Source organism: Cryptomeria japonica, chromosome 5, assembly GCF_030272615.1.
Source record: "Cryptomeria japonica chromosome 5, Sugi_1.0, whole genome shotgun sequence".
Taxonomy (NCBI): domain Eukaryota; kingdom Viridiplantae; phylum Streptophyta; class Pinopsida; order Cupressales; family Cupressaceae; genus Cryptomeria; species Cryptomeria japonica.
Window position 1 is genome coordinate 370,430,290 of NC_081409.1, and position 16,779 is coordinate 370,447,068.

Genomic DNA, 16,779 nt, shown 5'->3' on the forward strand with positions numbered 1-16,779 from the left:
ATTCTTTTCTCAAATCTCTTCAGATGAATAGTATACAAGCCTACAGGAAAGACTTTAACTTCACCAATTGAAAGCAGAATTATCATATTCACACCATGGCCTTTTTGTGAATGAAGAACCTTATGGTTTGCCATTCTGTAGTTCCAAGCTCTGCATCTGTGACAGGGAAATAATTCCAACCTCAGTTTCAATGTTAAAATAATATCATGGAGGTCTTTGCATATTGTTTAGGGCAAAGTATATATGAGTTGTTGCAAGTATTTCTAAATGAACTTTGTACTGACTTGAGGATGAACAAGCTATGTACCTGTATACCGATGTAAATGATGAGTTTATTGTTGCAACAACAACAATCATCAAGAGGCCTATTAACACAAATTCAGATTAAAGTATAACAACGTAGAGATGCACTTTTGTCCTCGTTCTTTAAAAGTATACACAAAGGCTTATATTCCATTATTAAGTTCACTTTCATTTATTTTGTGAAACATTATTAACCTTTAAAATTAAAAGAAAAAGAAAAGAGGCAGTTACAAGAAACTGAAAAGGCTTCTGGGACTTATTTATTGTAATTTTTATTTTCAGAGGGGATTCAGTTTTTGGGAAGGGAGAGGACAGCAGTAGAGTTTCTTTTCAAACAGTATCTTTTTTACAGAGGCATACGAGTCTGTGAGCTCTTGGTTTTCATCAAAGAAATAAAGGAGATATTTTGAATCTGTGTTTATTTATATTTCCTTTTGCTTGCAGATTTTCCTGTGTGATTTTGCAATTATTCTTTGATGTCATCTCTGTTATATCAGCTTATGCATGTGTTTATTATGGAATCTGTGAGTTCTGATTTACTCATTTATTTGAAAGGGTTTGCTGCTCATTCTCTTGATTATCATTCATGGGCTCGGAGTGAATGATTTCTGTGTTGTTTGTCTTCGCTCCCTTTATTCTAAGTTTTCAATTGCATTTGTGTGATGGCTATGCACAGATGTTAGCCATGCCTTTCCTGCATTCTGGTCAAAAGCATACCCCCCAAAACTAAATCATATCATATGGAGGAGCTGCCCCTCTAAAACATAGAGGGAGATCACCAATGCAATGGTGATATCTCCAACTGTTAGTGTCATTTGTTTTTATCGGGTGGGCAAATAGAGTTAAAATCAATTAATTTCCATAAAGACAAATATGTTTTTTTTTTATCGGTAATAATAGTTTTTATTTCATTATAATATATAGATATTACATCAACAAAATCAGGCTTTCAAGAATTTCTCTAGTCCGCTTCTAAAACAGATAAGCCTACAATTTCCTAATTCTCCAGGCATTGGTGCTCAGACCTGTTGATGTGTATTTTATACACGACCAAACACAGAATAAAATACCCAGAGGTACCTTATCCTCTCTTGAGTAAAGCACCTGAATGCTAAAGATATCGCAGAAGGATCAATCGGAGAAGCTTCAAGGTTCTTGTACATAGGTTCTCTACTCGTGGATAAGCTCTTTGTGGTATGATGTGATTTTGCTGGAATCACAAGGGGACTTACACTTGATGACCTGAACGTCTAATTTGCTGGAATCACAAGTCCTATTCACTAACTGGAAGACAAACAAATGGCAAAAGATGCAGGGTTCAGGAAGTCTACTCTACTATCTAGGATGCGAGAAGATGGATGAATGACTAGGTGGAGTCCTACTGGGCTGGGTCTCACCATCAGGTTGAACAATTCAACACCAACTCAGTGCTATCTTCTAAGGGATGCTTCCAATACGTTCAAATCGTACACCATCTGACAATGATCACCATTCAAGATAATGCATGAGCAATAGACGTGTTACGACTTAAGATTAAGCTCATTTTATGCCAGTTGACCACGCAGGGCGCACTTACCATCAGTAAGAGGCTAGTGGTATGGACTAGACAGATTCCACACAGGTGCCTTCAACAATTTTCTTCACTCAATCTAATGATCTATCATCAAAAATGAAGATTCAACAAGAGACCATGCACATTGCAAAGAAACAACATATTCCACCATATCTTCAATGAAAAGAAGTCTTTACAATTAAGGCAACAATGTCTTGCCTTCTCTTCTAAATCTACTCTAATTGCTATTCTACTATTCTTGCCTCTATTACTAACTATTAACTATTAGCTATTATTTACTAACTATTAGCCTTTACAAATGAAGAGCCAGGGCTTATATAGCGCCCTCAATACAATTCAATGGCTTAGATCAATTTGAGATCAATGGCCGAGATTTTACAATGAAAACCCTAATTAGGGTTAGTTACAACAAACTTAATTCTGACCAATGAAATAATTGCATTATTTGGACATGTCTTCTCTGGAATATTCGACCAATGGATAGCTGGGGTAGGTACATCGAAGTTAGTGCCATCTTTGATGAGTCAGGTACATTGAATCTGGACATGCTGAAGTGGACCAACCTGACTGGAGGAGTGATGATTGGGATGCCACCTTGTCTTTCCTTCAAATGTTGGACTGGAAGAGGTCGTCCTTGATGAGGCTGGGTTGGAGAAGGTCGTCCTTGTTGATGCTGGGCTGGAGAAGGTCATCCTTGTCCTGGCCTGGTCTTCTTTCATCTGCCAAAACAAACCAAAAGATGATTAAGGACACATGATAAATTCATTTCAACATAGCATTTTCAACTTAAATCATCAACAAAAAGATATTAAAATGAAGTTAGTTCAAGACTCTTTATAGGGACAGGCCCTATAAGAATTTCACTGTGGACCCTCTGGAAGGGTTAGGAGCGAATTTTGCATTCCTGGCTCATTTAGACCTCCTTTCAACGTTACCTCACAATTAGCTCCTCGCCTGGCCCCAACAAGGTGAAAAATGGTAGTTTCAAAGGATTTCGCCCTGGACCCTTTGGAAGGGTCAGGAGCGATTTTCTTGATTAGGCCTCAATTACCCCATTTTTTCACTCCAAAATCCTTCGAAAGGTGAGCATATGCTTGTTTTTGTCCAACAAAGTCTAGGGATCCATCCTTTTAGCTTCTCACATGGGCAAATTAGGTGATAATGAGAATTTCGCTCTGGACCCTTTGGAAGGGTCAGGAGCGAAATTCCTTCTTTAGGCTTTATTTTACACTTCCTATACTTCAACTCATCTTGCAAGGCTTAAAAAACCTCTCTCTAGTCTTTTCATGCCTTAGGAATCAAAATCTTGTCTTAAATTGCAAGGAAAAAAGGAGAATTTAGAAATTTCGCTTTGGACCCTTTGGAAGGGGCAGGAGCAAAATTTTCATTAGGCTTCAAAACTTTCCTTCTTAGCAACCAAAATCTACTCTAAGGCAAACCAAATGCCTTCTCACACCCTTGTCTAAGTTTAGTTTTGTCCAAAATTTGGAAGAAAAGATGACTTTGAGGATTTTCGCTCTGGACCCTTTGGAAGGGTCAGGAGCGAAAATCTCTTCTAGGCTCAATTCCTTCATCTTTCATGATTTCTTGCAACTTCAAGTCACTCCCAGGGGCAATTCCTTCTTGATTTTAGCTTATCCCACACTTGACTTAGCAAAACTTTGATAGTAAAAAGAGGTTTTGAGAAAATTCGCTCTGGACCCTTCCAAAGGGTCCAGAGCGAAATTCTCATTCTTGTTGAAAATTCTTTGCAAGGTAGGATTTCATCTTTCATTGCCCTAGAAACAAGGTTTCATGTCCAAGAAAGGTCAAAAAGTAGGTTTATAAGGAATTTCGCTCTGGACCCTTTGGAAGGGTCAGGAGCGAAATTTCCTTTCCTGGCTAGAATCCTTCATTTTCATAACTTCCAAACATTCTCAAAGGCTAAATCATGCTCATTCTTCTTCTCACCATGTCTTGGTCATCAAGATTTGGCTAAACAAGGAAAGAAATGCCTCTTAGAGAGATTTTCGCCCTGGACCCTTTGGAAGGGTTAGGAGCGAAAATCTTGAGTTGGGCTAGATTCTTCATTTCTCCCTTTCAAAACGACCTCAAGAGGCAAAGATAAGTTATTTCTCTTCCATCCACGTCATAACAAATCAAAACTTGATCTTCTTCATTGCAAAAATAAGAGCTTTTAGGAATTTCGCTTTGGACCCTTTGGAAGGGTCAGGAGCGAAATTTCCCTTTTGGTCCAAAATCCTTCATTTCTCAACGCTTTCAAACACTTCAAAGGCAACAAGAATGTCCATCCTTCCTTCCAAGATACCCTGCAAATAAAAAATTAGTCAAACTTAGGAGGAAATGAGCTTTAAGAAGATTTTCGCTCTGGACCCTTTGGAAGGGTCAGGAGCGAAAATCTCATTCTAGGCTAGATTACTCACTTTTCAAACTTCAAACCACTTCAAGAAGCAAACTTAGATCATTTTCCACCTGAGGAAGAAGGTTTCAAGGTCAAACAAGGTAGCAAATGAAGTTTATGATGAATTTCGCTCTGGACCCTTTGGAAGGGTCAGGAGCGAAATTCTCCTTTGGGCCAAAATCTTGTTTTTCAAAATCAATCAAACTCCCTCTCAAGGCAAAAACATAACCCATTCATCTCCCATCAAGCCAACGCCTAGCCAAAATAAGGAGGAAAACAAGAGTTATAAAGATTTTCGCTCTGGACCCTTTGGAAGGGTCAGGAGCGAAATTCCTAATCTTGGCCAAGATGCTGACTTCATTTTCACATTTCTTCATTCAAACAAGCGTTTTTTCCTTCATTCAAGCCTGGGAATGCGTTAGTTCTAGGTTTTGGTCAAAGTAGAATGTCCTATGGAGAATTTTGCTTTGGGCCCTTTGGAAGGGTCAGGAGCGAAATTCGCTTTGGACCCTTTGGAAGGGTCAAGAGCGAAATTTGACATTTTGGACTCTCCATCAGGATCATTTTATGGAATATAACATTTAAGTATAAGTGTGTCACTTATACTTCAAGTTATATTCCATGTATACTTTCAGGATGTTTGAGAGTGGTTTCGGACCTCCAGGAGTTATATTGCAAAATCTAGTTTTTGGAGGATTCTTCAGTTTTCCAGACATAGTCAAATTTCAGGATCAGGACATTCCAGACTTAGACAAATTTCAGGATCAGGACATTCCAGACTTAGCCAAATTTCAGGGCATTTGAAGATCAGGATAACATTTCAGACTTCATCATTCACCAACTCGACCTAGCTCAGACCTTCAAGAATGATACCCACTCACAAAGCAAGACACGATTAGCAACGAGAGCAAAACCAAGCCCTAAGGAAGACTCCCAAAGAAACCCTAATTCTGGGGCCCTGTGGACTCACCCTGGCTCAAGCAAAGCCTGTAATCCAACAATCCCCTCGATAGCACTCATCCTGCAAAGGCTAACAGACAAAACCCTAAAAGACCTAGAAAACAAACCCTAGAAAGCAAAAAGAAGGGGTCGCCATTTGCCATGGGGCGATGTGTGAATACGTCACAACAAGACCACCATCACAAAAACACAAAAAAACCTCCAGACTTTCTCCTTCGATGCACAAGATAATATATAGACTTATTTTGTTTAACCTTATCTAATATTTTCAAGCCCGTATTGGGCTTACAAACCAAAAAAGGACCAGGCACTAATATCCAAACATTTCCCCAAGTCGCAGCTGCTTCCTTTTTGCTCTCACACGGGAGCTCGACAGTTTTTTATTGCTGTTGTTGATTGCCTTGAAACACCCGACGCTTCCTCAATCCACTGCGCCTGCCTTTGGGCAGTTCCTTCGGCCACGCTTTCACCAGTTCGTTTTCTTCCTTCTCATGCTGCTTGATCAGCCTCTTTAAGTTCTCCCACGCTCCCACCCTTTCCAAAACATAAGCTTCTTTGTCGACTTTCCCAATCCATCGAACAAAGGAGACCAGACTGAACTCATCTGCATCCTTTGCATCTTCAAAGCCTTTTGAATAATCAAACCCGACACCCGGCACAACCCATTCCAGAATAGAATCTAGTCCTTCCAGCATTGCGTCCTCGAAAATTGATGTAACCACCCACTTCATCGTGTCATTATCATCTCCAACTTCAAGACCCCATGCTATCACCATTGAGATGATGTCTAAATTTACTTTCCACGGGACACATTCTCCATAAAATATGGTCCAACCACCTTCAGAGCAGTGTTGACCATTTCCTCTTCCTTGAAACGAAGGAGCCCTGACATTCTGTCTCTGCTCACTGCCCCTTTGAAACCCTTTTGTTGTTTTCTAGTTGAGACTGTAAAGTTCGCCTCCATTTTCTCAGCTTCTACTCTATCTTTCCTCTCTTACTCCGCTCAGTCCTCTCTGCAGCTTGTTTTCTACTCTTAGCTTCACTAAGTGATCTGCTTTCTTTGGCTTTATAGCCCTACTCCTTCTCTAATTGTGTTCTGTGCACGCCAACCCTTTGCATTTAAATTTCGCACGATTGCCCCTTAAAAGATCTTACACTTGGTTTAAAATCTACTTGATCACTTCATTTAATTATGACTTGACATTCATGTCGTGCATTCGGGAATCATTACAAGTTGCTTTCACATTTGGCCGCCATTTTGAGACTCCCTCGCACTGCTATGATTACAACTGCATTACTTCCCCCGTGCAGGCTTTCACTTCGTCCTTCCTAATAATGTGTCCCGCTTGTTCTATGTATCATCCACCTGACCTCGCCCCACTATATCAATCTCCCAATCATTACCCTATTGCCTCGCCCAGAAATGTTAGGCCTTGAATATCATCCATTTTTAGAACCCCTTCAGACTCAAAAGACAGGGCCCATTTGGATAAACTGTCCGCAGTTTGATTTCCAGCCCTTCTAATGTGGCTAATTTTATAGTTTTCAAAAAAATTTAGTTCTGCTAAAATTACAGTTAAAAAACATTGTAGATGCCACGCACTTATCTCTCCATTCATGATGGCTTGAATGATGATTAGTGAGTCCCCTTCTAAATGGAGGTTTCTAACCCCTGTTTTTTTGGCTAACTCTATCCCTAAAATCGCTGCTTGGATTTCAGCCTCATTGTTGGTGCTCTTCCTAAGCGTTTTAGCTCCATATTTTAAAAGATCTCCATTGTCATCCCATAAGGCAAATCCTGCCCCCGCTAACTGACCATTTTGTTGCGCTGCTCCATCAAAATTTACCTTAAACCATCCCTTCTCTGGAGGTTTCCATTGAACCTTCTCTGACATATTCTTTTTTCTCTTCTTCACTAATCTGGATCCATGTCTGATTTTTGTGCCTGGCCTTGCCTTTTGTATATTTCTGTCCATTAACGTGAATGAGGTGGATAATGTGGAAGAAAGTGAAGCTGCTGAACTTACCACCTCTTCTATTGCTCTATTAATTCTTGTTACCAACCTCCTCTCATCCTCCATTTTATCTTGAAAAATTCTTCTATTTCGTTCCTTCCATATCTCCCAAACAACTAGGGAAGGACTGATTTTCCACACACTAGAGAGAGTTGACCTTCTTGGTTGTCTTGGCCAACTCTCAAAAACCTCTTTTAGGGTATTTTGTAGCGGGCCCTGCCAATTTAGATTCCTCTGGAGCTCAATCCAGCATTTCTGAGCCATTTCGCATGTAAGAAGCAAGTGGTTTGTGGATTCTTCCTATCGATTGCACATGACACACTTTGATGGGCCCACAAAACCGAGTCTTTTCCTTCTTTCTCCTGATAAGATTCTGCCTTTCACAGCTAACCAGGCAAAGGCACCTGCTTTTGGAAGACATTCTTTATTCCAGAGGAGGGTCCAAATTTTTGATTGTGTCTCCTCTCTTCCTTCCAAAAGCTGATAGCCCAGTTTGACTGAATACTTACCATCCTTTGCCCCACACCAGATAACCTTGTAACCTTGTCCTCTTTATCTGTGAGTAAAATCTTCCTTTGATCCAGCACATTTTTCAGCCTCTGTTGATAAAGACAAATATGTTAACCAACAACAGACATCTTTATTAAACCGTTATCAACAGTGAGTATGTTTAGCTTTAGTCATTGTCATTGGAGGGTATAATCTACAGTTCCTCGTCCTTCCCCCAATTCCCGAAATTAATCCAAGGGGGGATTTTAGTGTATAGGTTGTCTCTTGGACCTAAACACACTAAAGTTAATTTATTAGTATTACTTATGTCTTTAAGTACATTCTATTGAAGATATTTACACTTGCAAAGTTTATATATGGTAGGTCTCTTCAGTTGTAGAAAACAATTCTATTGATTTACCTGAATGATTGAAAAACGGTTTTCTAAGAGTTGAAAGTTGATATATTTGAAAGGTCTGATATTTTTGTTCAAACTTTTCTAGTTTACAATGTTAATAAAATTTCTATAGGTGTTTAAAATTAAAGTACTGGTAGGGAAATATACATGTAGGTTTTAATAAGCTGCCAATACCAGACATGTCATATATTTTCTCATACATGTCCAAATCAAGCAACGACAGCATTCTATATAGGCACAGAGCTAGTGTTAAGACTCGTAGGAATGAGGTCGAAATTCAAGAATTTTGAGGAAGTGATATGAGAGAAGCGATCAATCTTGGTGAACAAAATTGACTGCTTTTGAGAAGTTAGGGTACCCAACCTGAAAACAGACTTGTTATCTTCATGCTTTAGAGTCAATGCTTGCTTTTTAGTGGGGTGGATGTTCACAGATACAATCATACAAGTATATTTGTAAGAATAATTGATGGTTGTATCCTTTATCTTATGTTCAATTCTTGTGGCATTTTCCATGTTTCTATCAGATTGCATTTGCAAATCACAATTGATTTGTTGTGATCGTAATTTTAAGGATAGAGTGGCAGAATTTTGGTATTAATGTCTACTGAAATGCACTAGTGTTGGTAGGTTTTCTAGGCTTGACTGTCTGTATATGTGTAAAATATTTAAATAAGATGTTGGACTTTTGCTTCAGGACCCAGGGATGTTGAATCCTTAAAAGCCTATGTGGAGGGTAAAGCAGAAAAACTTGCGAGAGGAGAACTAGAAAATGAACGGGCATTACTATGAAAAAATTAATGTAAACTTTCTGAACTTGTATCAAATCCGCTCTTTACTGCTGAAAGTCTTGGATAGTATACATTCTGGACATGAAAATTAATGTCTGTTTTCTTGAAATAAAATTTTTAAAATCTTTTTTATACTTTTTGCTTTTGTGGCACTGAATTATAAATGGGATTTTTCTTGAATATCCAGATGAAAAATGAGGAGCTTAATGAGCTCAATCTGGTACCAACAGAGACAGCCAACCTTGGTTGTACTCTGAAATACTTTTCAATTTTGGATACATGTTTTATGAGGCTGTGAAAATTGATTATATGATTGCATATATGTATTCAAATTTTTTAGCAATAATCACAAGGCATTAATGCATGCAGATTATTTGAAATGTTCTTGATTGTATAATATAAATATTTTACTCTTGCATTCTAATCAGTTTCATCAGGCTTTTTTGTAATTTGTTCAAGATTTAAATATTAGTTGCAAAAACGAAACCATTGCATCAATGGTCCGGATCCTGTGGCGGGTAGTTTCAATCACCTGAATTTATATGTCACATCCTTTAATTTGTTTTCTCTTTGTCTGAAGCAAGTTTCATATTTGATATTTCTATGTTAGGCACCATTCTGTAAGAAGAAAGAAATGGATCAATACAAAGGAATGCCCAAAGTACCTACGAAAGTAAACCTCGAAAAAAGTGTTCACTGCAAAAGTGTGAATCTTGCTAGATTGCATGGCATACATTTAGAACCCTTATAAAATACAATGAAATGAAATAAGCCATTCTGACAGAAGCAAGCCTGGAGCTGAATAGATAATTTTAAAGTGAAAATTACATTATTAATCAAGCCGTTAGTCTCTGATAATATGTTAATAGTGGGCAGCAAAATGAGGTGATTGCCATTTTAGATAATGGACTGGACTAGTGTTTAAGTTGTCCTCAGATATAATGGAGTAAACATTTCTAGAAGTAAAGATGAGGTAGCTCTCCTAATATCAGATGCAATTCATCGGTAGAGCTAGGTCCATTGGGGCGTGTCAACTATTATTAGCCAGTTTATTTTTGTCGGCACTTGTGTCCTTTATGTTGTTCTCTCCAGGTATAGACTTGAGGGTTCTCATTATGTTTCTCTGTGGTGATATTGTGTAGTTTACATGTAAAAGTATGAACAAAGTGCAATCGTTATTTCTTTTCTCTCATTCTCTATTTCTTTTTTTATTTTAGTTTGACTGCCCAACACATTATTTCAGTTTTTTTAACTACAATCTCGGGGCACTTGATTCCCCTACTAAATTATTTAAATTGGAGGAATGATGAAGTCAATCAATATATTCGAATGCAAGTGTGTCATGCCCCCGTCATGTCTCCTACAATTGCACCCTTAGGAGAAAATTGTCTTGGACACAAGACGTCACAATTTTCTCAAAAACCCTCTTTTTGGACAAAAAGCAGGAAGAAATGGAGGAACTGACTGGTGATAATTATTAGGAACAGATTTACTAAGGAATGTTCTCCATGAGAGCCCGCGAGATGACAACAAGGGCAACAATCTTACGGAAAAGATATTAATACTCAGTTAATATGTTAACTAATGTCCGACTGATATATCCATCAATTAGTGCCCGGATTGATGTATTAACTAATCACCAATTAGGTGCGAATTACCAAGGGCCCCAGCGGTTATGAAGGGATGGGATACATGAGATATGGAGACGTCTTTTGAGAGGAGGGCTGTAACTTTATGAACGGGCAGACATGACTCTTCACCAATGAAGGAGAAGATTTTTATACAACTGTCTATCACTCCAAGGATCAGAGAATCATTTGACTTGGTATTTGATAATATATTAAGCACTAAGCAGTTCAATTGAATATTGTCATGTCCTCACCATGACATCTCCATCTGCATTAAGGAAGAATGAGGAAATTAATTGTCTTACTGGAAGTAAGACTTAACAATTTCCCCCCCATCGTAATTATCTGTAAACTCTGTAGTAGACTGAACTAAGTAAAGATCATTGAATGCTTTCCTTTGGCCCTCACCAATAGCGATTACATTTAATTGTGAAAGGTAAATTAATGTAGATATTTAATGATGGGACGGTTAGATAAAATAGAATAAAACGTTTCTAACTGATAGTTATGAAGGAACAAATAATTATGAAGAGATACAACTCTTCCCCAATAGCCACCACGGGGAAGAGACACTTCCCTCCGTGTCCCAAGAAGACATATATAAGGAATGTGCCAAGCAACTAGGAAGGATCAAGAAACCATCGAATCTCATCTTACAAAATCACTTCATTCTGCAAATCGGTTACTTACTATAGTTGGTATGAGATTCCTTACACATAATTCAAGAAGTGTTATTGTACATATCTTGCATATTCTCATCTTATGGTGTATTTTTCTTATAATTGTTTATATATATATAGTGCCAAAGTAAATAGAAATCTGATAATGATATCTGTTTATATATATATAGTGCCCAAAGAATGAAAGGAAAATCCTCCAGAAAAGAACAACCAAGAAGCACGGATCAAACGGAAGGTCGGCCAAGGACTCGAGAACATCGAGCAAGGCACCAAATAGATCCACACGCCAAGAAATTGCTTTGCACGAGAAGAAATCACCAACATAAACGGTAAGCTCAAAACTGCTCCGGAACCAAAAAACAGATACTCCAGAAAGAATAACTCTTCGGAAAAGAATCCAAATGAACAAAAAATCTGGGATAGTGCATAGGAACAAGCCTGGAAACCGAAAATCTGTTCCACGATGAAAAAGAATCATCTACCGGAACACAAAAGTTGCAATACTGAATTGAACAAGAACAAAGTTGAAAGAAAATATTTTTGGTTGATGCAAGATTGCTCATAGACTGGGGATGCTCCTACATTAGACACCCCGGGTAGAAAGAGATGTTCCATGAGAGGCAACTGATGAACATCGAAAAGGATTTGGGATATAGATCTCATGCTCATTTATGATCCAAACATCTTCCTTGTCTGCAAACCTCTTCCTACCTCCTCTGGAACCTCAACTGGATTCTCTAACTCCTAATTCTCTTTATTTCTCTTCCCTTGCTTCAGACCTGCACACTGTCTCTGACTAATACTCTCTTTTTTCTGCAACTTTGATTTATTTCTGCCACAAGATTTCATCCGGTTCGCCACCATAACCTTACTGCCATCCGGTTTCTTCTTATTATCAGGCTTATGTATCAGACCCTTCTGCAAATCCATTGCACCCTTCAGCACAATCTCTGTAATTGGTTTCTCAGCATTGCAAAGGCTTAAATTCCTCACTTCCTTCTCTTTCTCCCTCAAAGAAGCGAATGTGAACTTCTGCCCATCCTTCTCAATAGTGATTAGGTTTCTTCTATAGTCGTAAATAGCTCCTCTATCAAACTGCTAAGGTCTTCCCAACAAAATATGACAAGCACTCATTGTCAAAACATCACATAGACCTCATCCCTAATAGGCCCAATATTGAGATTCACTAAGCATTGCTCTTTTACTTCTAACTTTTGATCATCCTACAACCAACTTACCTTCTAAGGAAAAGGGTGCTTAAGCCTCATCAATCCAAGCTTCTCTACCGTCTCCTCAGATGCCAAGTTATCAGTACTCCCACTATCCACAATAACTTTACAACACTTATCGCCGGATTTACACATGGTTCGGAAAAGATTCTTCCTCTGAGTAGGTCCGGTATCTTCATTGCTCTGCTCCGTCAAGACTCTTCTAAACATAAGGGATTCTCCCTGCTCCTGTTCCAACACATTATCACCGATAACTCTAACTTCTTGATCCTCATTTGCCACACAGTTTCTTGCCATCCCTTGCTTGCACTCAAAAGATTTATGTTCGGTTTCTCCACACTTGAAACATCTGCCCAAAAATTCTCTACTGCTGCTGCCACTGCCACTGACTTCTCTGTGTCTTCTGATCCGGTTCTTTATTCGACTTAGGTTTTGATTCTCCTTCAACATTCTGCTTCTCTATACTGCCACTCATCTGTCCTTTATATCTCTCCTTTCCTCTAGGGTTATTTTGCTATCTTCTTTTCACTTTCTCCTTAGCCTTCAAAGCATATTGGTAAGCCTCTTCAACTATGGAAATCTTCAACATACTCATTTCATCCTGAATGTTAAATGCAAGTCCATTTATGTACTTAGCCACCTTCTCTCTATCCATCTCTCTATGTCTATATTTGATCGTCGCCTTGTAGAATTCCTCAGTATACTCTTTCACGCTCATGTTCCTCTGCTTCAGGTTCTGCAATTTCTTGAACAATTCCAATTCATAGTCTCCTGGAATGAATTTAGCCTTCAATCTTGCAACCATATGTCTCCACTGAGTGATCTTCATCTCACCATTCTCGACTCTATCTTTCTGCAACTCCTTAAATCATAAAGCAACATGCCCTTTCAACTTAGTTTGTGCCAACCACTCTCTGCGAGTCCTTAATATCCTCAAAGTTGAAGTAGTCCTCCAACTCTCTGATCCAATCAATCAGATCTTCCGGATTCAATGTCCCGGAAAAGTTCAAAACCTCCACTTTATGAACTTTACTCACTTGTGCCACCGCTCTCATAAATCTTTCTTCTCTTAAATCTTTCGATCCTTCAGCTTCCTCGACCTCAAGCTCTTCTCTAGCCTCTTCATACTCATCCTCAAATTTTGGATTCTTTCGCAAACCAACGAATGCATTTCGGATCTCGTTCTTCTCATTCTTGAAATCCGCCATTATCTGCTCCACCCTTTGGGGTTTCATCCTTCTTGGTGGCATCTCCTCCTTTGCTTCGGTGCAACTGCCTCAACTCGACGATCTGACTACCGATTTCGATTGCCTCACACTCGACGATCTATCGAAAACACTCACAACCCGCCTCAACTCGGTGATCTCTCCACCCAAAGGAATGCCTCGAGGTTCGCAACCAACTCTGATACCACTTGATGTAGCTATGATCCGGTGGGTCTTCAGAGAGAACAAACCAGATCTCGCAACAAGAGTGACACAACGGAAGCGACAACAAAATATAGATAAAATGCAAAATCAGATATCCGTATCATCATATTTTCATTATAGAACATCCAATAATCATCCGGTTACATGCAAGCTAACATGCCCTGTTTCAGGCTACATGCCAGATTACAATCCTTCCGGACCTCCAAGAGCTACCGGATTACAATTCCTGAGACTAGATACTCATCACCATCGATCTGCCTCCTAAGGATCATATATAACAATATATATACCCTCTGGAACACATCCGAGTCATCCACAAAAGATTACATTTACCAAGAAAGGAAAATGAAACGTGCAAATAGGTTGGCCCAAAGAATGAAAGGAAAATCCCCTGGAAAAGAACAACCAAGAAGCGCAAATTGAACGGAAGGTCGGCCAAGGACTCAAGAACATCGAGCAAGGCACCAAATAGATCTGCATGCCAAGAAATCACTCTGAACGAGAAGAAATCACCAACATAGACAGTAAGCTCAAAACTGCTTTGGAACCAAAAAACAAACACTCTGGAAGGAATAACTCTCTGGAAAAGAATCCAAATGAACTGAAAATCCTGGTTAGTGCACAGGAACAAGCCTAGAAATCGAAAATCTGTTCCGCAATGAAAAAGAACCATCCACAGGAACACATTGAAGGAACACAAACTGCAATACTGAACTGAACAAGAACAAAGCTGAAAGGAAATATTTTTGGTTGATGCAAGATTGCTCATAGATCGGGGATGCTCTTGCATCAGATTAGGGAGTCCCATGAGGCCAAAGGGGTACCAAGGGTGTTGCCTTTGGGACTATGAGGATGGACTTCTTGGGCACCCTATTGTAAAGAGCCCTCATACTCTCTATCATGGTAAATAGATACATTAATTATAAGGAATAGGATAATGGTGGCGAAGTTGAGGAAAATGGTGATAGGATACCTCACTAGGTATTCCACCTCATTTGGATGGCACAGGTCACATGAGGACAAGGGGGATAAGGTCCGTCCTTGAGCCTAAGTAAGAGGGTCTCTAAGGCACCCCTCTTAGTCATCCTATCTTATGCCCTTCTATGATTTAATTCTCTCAAGCATAATTTAATCTTGTAATTAGGACTATGCTTTATATATGTATGATTGGTGTTCTCTAATTGATAGATCTATTTAATAAATTATGATTATGTGTATTTCCTAACTTACTTGCATGGTTTCAATCAAAGTAACAGGCATCTCTAAACCCTACTCTACCTCAAATAGGGCAAAATTTGGGTACTTATAATTGGGGACTTTACAAAATTTGACTAGCAATTGGGGGTTCTTTCCTTTTTAGGAACAAAACTTGATGCAAGAGGGACTCCCTCCCGCTACAAACTCATGAGACTCACAAACACATACAACAGGTCAAGAACATATCACCAACATCAAAAAATAGATCATAACAAACTACTACAATACGTAGCTTGTACAACAAGCAACCCACTTTAAGGGACATCATTGACAACTTTGGGAAGAGTTTGGGAAGAGGAGGAAGAACAACCTTTCCTCCGGCGACAAACAACAATCTAGGCAATACAATTATTTGGAACATCATTACAATGGGAAGCAAGAGGGGAGATCCCCTTAGAGGGTGTATCGACATAGGGGCAGAGTGTTGACAAGGTGTAACATCATCCATCAAAGGCTGGAGCTGGACAAGAACTTTAGGCAGAGAAGGATCCATGGGGCCAGAGGAGGCCAAACTAGCAACAAGAGGCTCAACATCATCTTGGGAGGACTACTCAAATGTTAAAAGGTAGAGCCTTCATCTTTAGTTCATGGAATAATACTTATTAACTAACAAATTATCGATATTATTGTTTATTATTTTGTTCTTGCCAAGTATTGTGTGTATATGGAACATTAAAGCACAAAGATGAAAATCCCATGAATTTTAGGTTGACACCATTTCACATTTTAGGTTCACCTTTGCGCTAGCAAACACTTGACATCCCATTTACTTAAACTTGAGCAGATCCAAGGTTGGGCTCTTCTTTGATCGCTCCCCATTATCCAAAGTGAACCTTTATAACCATTGTTTTATAGGATGTATCATAAATCTCCAAAAGGATGTTAGAGGTTTTTAAGGCTGCCATGGCAAAAGATCTTTCACAAAACCAAACTACAATCTTTGGGCACTTGAATCCCTCACTAACACAATGAAATTGGAGAATGCCAAAGTGACTAGCAGTTGGGGATAATTTCTTTTCTAGAAGTGAAAGTGAATATCTCTAGTGGATTAAAGATGATAGTACAATCCTTTGAGTGTCTGGAAATGCAACAATATCTCATCAAGTAGCATATTGGTAGGTTATCTATATATGAAATGCTCAAATGTTCAAAGGCCGTTCATCTTTATTTTATGCAATGCCTATTATTTTTTATCATTTTGTTTTTGAAAGTTTATAACAAATTTGTCTCTTCATAAAATACAAAATAAATGACACTTTTTACCCAAACACAAAGACAAACTATTAACAATAGTTGGGTAAACTATTGATTAGTTTCCCTTTGAATTTTAGAAAGGTACAACTCCCTTCATATGATCACAATATTGGATTTTTAAATATGTAAATAACTAAGGTATACTTTTAACCAAAAAGTAGTAAAGGTACTAACATATGCCTATCACGATAACAAGACTTAGAGTTAGAAGTTCTCGCCTCTCCCCAACGGCTCTCTCGCCTCTCTCCATTTGAACTCTGTTGTTGGTGCCTCTGGTTTGACGGTGGTTTCTGCTTCTATGGTGTTATCTGTTGCGGATGTCTATGGCGTTCCCTCGTCTTCTGACTCCCCC

General features: G+C 38.8%; 1 protein-coding gene across 2 annotated transcripts in view; it reads left to right on the forward strand.

Annotated features, from left to right (window-relative positions):
- The window catches only part of LOC131034865 (protein disulfide isomerase-like 5-1), a 77,993-nt gene extending 68,595 nt beyond the window's left edge, over positions 1-9,398 (forward strand). For both annotated transcript variants that reach the window (XM_057966470.2, XM_057966467.2), the window contains 2 exons: positions 8,856-8,960; positions 9,137-9,398. In XM_057966470.2, the coding sequence (XP_057822453.1) occupies positions 8,856-8,950 (95 nt within the window). In that variant the 3' untranslated portion in view covers positions 8,951-8,960; positions 9,137-9,398. The remainder of the gene's footprint in view (positions 1-8,855; positions 8,961-9,136) is intronic.
- Positions 9,399-16,779: the final 7,381 nt, after the last annotated feature.